The sequence below is a fragment of the Gorilla gorilla genome, chromosome 7 (genome assembly GCF_029281585.2).
Source record: "Gorilla gorilla gorilla isolate KB3781 chromosome 7, NHGRI_mGorGor1-v2.1_pri, whole genome shotgun sequence".
Classification (NCBI taxonomy): Eukaryota; Metazoa; Chordata; class Mammalia; order Primates; family Hominidae; genus Gorilla; species Gorilla gorilla.
The window spans coordinates 35,406,442-35,412,441 of NC_073231.2; the positions used below are offsets into that span (position 1 = coordinate 35,406,442).

At 34.5% G+C, this 6,000-nt stretch overlaps 1 protein-coding gene across 3 annotated transcripts in view; it reads left to right on the top strand.

Moving 5' to 3' along the window:
• Nucleotides 1-4,637, top strand: part of WRN (WRN RecQ like helicase) — a 140,591-nt gene extending 135,954 nt beyond the window's left edge. For all 3 annotated transcript variants that reach the window (XM_031013995.3, XM_055348365.2, XM_055348364.2), the window contains one exon: nucleotides 3,871-4,637. In XM_031013995.3, coding sequence (XP_030869855.3) covers nucleotides 3,871-3,978 — 108 coding nt within the window. In that variant the 3' untranslated portion in view covers nucleotides 3,979-4,637. The remainder of the gene's footprint in view (nucleotides 1-3,870) is intronic.
• Nucleotides 4,638-6,000: the final 1,363 nt, after the last annotated feature.

Below are 6,000 nucleotides of genomic sequence, written 5' to 3' on the forward strand. Positions count from 1 at the left end.
TATTTTTCACTTTTCATGCATTCTTTTTATTTCTTCATTTCTCTTTAAATTTTTTTCTTCCTTTTCACCTATTTCTCTTTTAACATAATCAATTGTATTTATTTCTATATTCCACATAGCTTAGTATTCACTTATTTTAAAATTATTTTAAAACATTTTTTAGATTTAAAAATTCTTTTTTTATTTATATATACATATTTTATTTTTACCAAAGGAGCAAAACTATTAACTGAAGACTTCTATAATTTTTTCTTTTATTTCTGATTCTTTCTTCAGTTTTCCCCCTCAGTTTTGAACTTTTCTAATTTTGATTTGTGATGTCCTTTTGTGTTTTAGATAATTTTGATTTGTGATGTCCTTTTGTGTTTTAGATAATTTTCCTAATGTTTTCCAGCTCATTTGGAAAGGCTATAGTTTTATTCTGTACCTAAGCAAGTCTTTCTGGTGTCAAAGATTTGACCTTGATACTTTTCTTTTGCTCATTTTCGTATGAGATTAGTTTTCCTGTACTTTCAAAAGAAGGCGTGGTTCAAGATGGCTTTCCCAATTTCACATCTGTCTCTAATGTTTTTGTGTAATGTCTAAAATATGAAAACTTGGTTTATGAGATCTACTCTGCCATTTTTATCTGGGCTTTCTCTTCCTTTTGTCTCTGTTGTACCTGTCCTGCTTGGTTTTGATTTAACCCCAGTGGTTTCTCCTGAATGTGGAGCCTTCTCTAGAAGGCAGCCTCGGCTAGTCCCAGGGTTCAGAGTAGCCAGCTGCTCTCTTCACCTAAGAGACCACTGTGGATTCCTTGTACTCACTTGCTATTGGCTTGGACAAAAGCCCTCCCATTTTCAGATGCTATTATCAGATTAATCTCTCATTAATCTGTCTTTCCAGTGTATGCCTGTGGACTATCTTGGGGTTCTCTTGTTATCAGACACCTCCCTGCTTGCCTCTGCTTTCTCCCGTACAGATGTCAGTACTGTGCAGGTCTTAATTGCTGTTGGTGGTTTGCCCCTACATTCTTACAGTTTTAGTTTCCCAAGGATACCTTTAAACTTAGTTTTATTGTAAATGTCGACAATGGATTTTGGGTTTTACTATCTAGTTCTGTCTTAATTCTGGAACTCAGAAAGATTAAAAGCTCTGTTGCTGCAGCTGCTGCCACCTCTTCCCAGTACCCTCTCCTCCTATGTCATTTTTTTCTTCTTATTTTTCTTGACTGTATAAGAGAGAATGTATGACATTTCCTGCTTGACCGCTGAGTTTGAGTATAAATTAAAATACACAATATTTTATACAAATTGTTTTGTAGAAGATTTATTTACAGATGCTCATTCACAGGTAAAATTGACTTATGAAAATAGTTTTCATGACAAATGCATCAGGCTTGGTAACTAAATATATGGATTGATCTTGTTTATAAATGAAATTAAATGTGAATGTAACTTACCTATTTCTGTATTTGCTTACATCCGTATGTACACATATAATCAGCAAATGAGTTGATGTTTTCTATTCGTAACTTAATGGTAATAGCTTGGTAACAGAGTTGGGAGTATTAAAAAGATGTAAAGAGCCCCTTAAAATTTTGTTGCTGGGAGTTTTAGTGTTCTACTGATGAAGGAAATAGACACTGGAAGGCGTTGTTTCTATTAGGTAACTTAGATATCATACTGAAGACTTCAAATACTTATTGTTGACACTCAAAAGATGCACTTAGTGTAAGTAAGCATTTCCCCCCTTTTCCCAATGAAATAAGATCATTATTATAATTCCATTATAAATGCTGATGATCATATTTATAGAAATATAGAAGATAAGACTTGAAATGATATTCGCTACCAATTAATGAGTTTGAAGAAGAAATCAGGATGTGTTTTGCTATTTTACATTTATTCTTATTTAACTCCAAAGAATTCAGTGATGTTATGTACTATTATTTCCATTTCTCTGTGAAGACGTTGAAGCTTAAGTAACATGCATAATAAGGTCATACATTTAGCAAGTGGCTCAATTAAAGTTCAAACCTGGTTCTGCCTGGTTTCAAAGTCTGTGCTACTCCATGGTATTAGGCTACAACATGACTTAGGGTTTCTTCCTCTGCTCTATTGCTGTTCAGATGTCCTCCTCTTTTGGCAGAGTGGGAGAAAATTTTTGCAATCTATGCATCTGACAAAGGCGCAATATCCAGAATCTACAAGGAACCTAAACAAATTTACAAGAAAAAAAAAAAACATTAAAAAGTGGGCAAAGGACTTGATCAGACACATCTCAAAAGAAGACATTTATGTAGCCAACAAACATATGAAGAAAAGCTCAACATCACTGATCATTAGAAAAATGCAAAATGCCTTTTCTGTATGCCACCTTGCATCCCCAGTATTTATTATTTCTAAGTCATAGTATCTTACAGTGTATATAAGTCTCATCCGTTCTTTTGCTTTTCTCTTCCCTGCTTGCAATTGGGTACCTAGGAACAAAGTTGCAATCTTAGCCAGTTTTTTCTTTAGCCTTTGCTGATGTGTGAAAAGCCCTTTTTTCTACCCTGGATTTCTTTACTTAAGCTGGAACAGCTAAGTTTTTACCTTTTTTAAATATAAAGTTTCAGAGTCTTCTGCCAAAGATCTTTTGCTGTTTTCCTACTGTTAAATATTTCAAAGCCTTTTTTAAACATAGGGAATGTAATCAAACATAGCAAGCAGCTGATGAACAATATCTAGATAGTCTTCATTATTGAAATGGAATAAATGGTATTTTTGTATTTTAGGCTAACAGACACCTTGTACCTTAGATAAGGCCAACCTTCTCATCAAATCCCTCAGTTACTTTTATTAATAATAACCAAATTAACTCTGGATTCCAGGTTGTACTCATGATGGAATGATTTCTCTGTCATGTTATCCTGAGGATCTAGTACTCTGAGATAACATAAGTGTATGACACTTTAGGCTTATGAAACACTTAGCTACTTAAATTATTTAATTTTTTTTCATGTGCAGATGGTATTGTACCCAAACACTACCTTTGTGTGTGTGTGTGTGTGTGTGTGTGTGTGTGTGTTTGAGACAGGGTCTTACTCTGCTCAGGCTGGAGTGCAGTGGCGTGATTATAGCTCACTACAGCCTTGACCTCCTGGGCTCCAGTGATCCTCCCAAAGTGTTGAGATTGCAGGCGTGAGCCACCTCACCCAGCCTTAAATTATTTTTTTTCAAGGATGTTTAACCTGAGGGTTAGAGGCTCTTTGGCACGTGAGCTGCTGAAATGTGTGTGAAAGTGTTGTGCACGTGTATGTTTCTCTTTTTTTCTGGGAAGTGGATCGGTAGTGATTCTTAGATGAGTCTATGAGACAAGAAACTTTTATTTTTTTCATTTATTTAGCAAATGTTTGTTAAGTGTACTATGCCTTGGCCGCTCTACAGGGTGCTGATTGGACCAGTCTGTCTACCTACCATTGTAGATGTTAGAAGCTATATTCTTTTCACATGCCTAATATAACTCTTTGTGTATGTATACATGCCCAGGCATGTTCCTTCCTCAGAACATTAAATTCACCATTTTGGTCAACTTAAAGCAAGTACACCATGGGACACAGATCTGAAATAATGTCCAGATTTTTACTTACTGAATGAGGTGTCTTGATTGTATAAGACTACATGATGAGATGGCAAGTAATTGCCTGAAGAAATGATGTAGTGATTTTGTGTGTCTTATATTTATTTACTTTTTGATCCAGAAATAAATTATATAGATACCACTATTTTGTTTGGATGGGGGAGAAAGGATGGGTGTATATTCAGGAACCTATGTTACTTTTTTGCAACTAATACCCCTTCTCAGTAGTACAAAGATTTGATTTCTTTTTCTTTCTATTTCCTACAGACTTCATCTGCAGAGAGAAAGAGACGACTACCTGTGTGGTTTGCCAAAGGAAGTGATATCAGCAAGAAATTAATGGACAAAACGAAAAGGGGAGGTCTTTTTAGTTAAGCTGGCAATTACCGGAACAATTATGTTTCTTGCTGTATTATAAGAGGATAGCTATATTTTATTTCTGAAGAGTAAGGAGTAGTATTTTGGCTTAAAAATCATTCTAATTACAAAGTTCACTGTTTATTGAAGAACTGGCATCTTAAATCAGCCTTCCACAATTCATGTAGTTTCTGGGTCTTCTGGGAGCCTACGTGAGTACATCACCTAACAGAATATTAAATTAGACTTCCTGGAAGATTGCTTTAAGAAACTGTTACTGTCCTGTTTTCTAATCTCTTTATTAAAACAGTGTATTTGGAAAATGTTATGTGCTCTGATTTGATATAGATAACAGATTAGTAGTTACATGGTAATTATGTGATATAAAATATTCATATATTATCAAAATTCTGTTTTGTAAATGTAAGAAAGCATAGTTATTTTACAAATTGTCTTTACTATCTTTTGAAGAAGCTCTTAAATACGTTGTTAAATGGTATTAGTTGACCAGGGCAGTGAAAATGAAACCACATTTTGGGTGCCATTAAATAGGAAAAAAACATGTAAAAAATGTAAAATGGATACCAATTGCACTAGGCAAGTGTATATTTTGTATTTTATATACAATTTCTATTATTTTTCAAATAATAAAACAATGTTTTTCATACTGAATATTATATATATATTTTTTAGCTTTCATTTACTTAATTATTTTAAGTACCTTTATTTTTCCAGGATGTCAGAATTTGATTCTAATCTCTCTTATGTAGCACATGTGACTTAATTTAAAACCTATACTGTGACACAGAGTTGGGTAAACGATGATTATTTAACTTTAAGCAGTTCACCATACATTTCAAAGCCTTTGATTGGCTTTTTTGTAAATAAAAATAACTTGTTAAGAAACAAATATATCTGTCATAGAAGAACTAGAAAATCCAGGGAAGTGAGAAAAATGAAAATAAAAATCATTCATAGTTTTACTAGTAGCTAATCACAGTCAACCTCTTTTGTGTATCCCGCTAGACTTTTTAATATTCATTTGTTTTTAGGTAAAATATAAAAGTCTCGTATATTCCCATTTTTCTGCATTGCATTACCAGAAGGTAGTGGCGCCTATTAAATATGTGATATATTGTTGTCCAGCCATGGCTTCTGCATTTGCATGCTTTTGTGTGTACATCTGCAATACCCTGTGAATATCCTGTGTGATGGAGTGGCAAGTATGCACAGACACGTCTGCTGCATGCCTAGGTACGAGGCTGTCTCCAGGAGAAGCACTTGTTTGATTATTTGAGTTGCCAATTGAATTTGCTGCTTTTTTTCATGGAATGCCGTTTTCACTGAAAAGAATGACTAATGAAAAACGATGATTGGTTATTAGATTTGGATGTTTGGCAGACATTTTCTCAAAATTGAACTAAGTTGGCCTCTTCACGGAAAACAACTGGTATTTGTTGTGCCAATGATAAAATTGGAGATTTCTAGCAAAATGTATAATTTTGGAAAAGTTGTGTTCCTCCACTGGAAGCTTGACAGCTTTCCTTAACATAAAGACTTCTCTTTCTCTTCGCTTTCACTACTACTACTAATTCTTCTTCTGATTCGTCTTCTTCTCCTTCTTCCTTCCTTCCTCCTCCTCCTCCTTCTTTCTCTTCCTCTTCTTTCTCTCTTTCCTTCCTTCCTTCCCTTCCCTTCCTTCCTTCCTTCCTTCCTTCCTTCCTTCCTTCCTTCCTTCCTTCCTTCCTTCTTTCTTTCTTTCTTTCTTTTCTTTCTTTCTGTCTCTCTCTCTCTCTTTCTTTCTTTCTCTTTTTCTTTCTTTCAAGCAGTCCTCCCGCCTCAGTCTCCCAAAATAGTGGGATTACAGTTGTGAGCCACCATGCACAGCCTTACATAAAGCCTTTTCTAATGAGATGGATAGTAATTAACAAATGTGAGTTTTTGATATTATATAAAGATTTTTTCTGTGTTTCGAAGATCCGTATAACTCAGTGAATCAGTATGTTCTGGATGACTAATATGTGATGTTAAGAAATCATG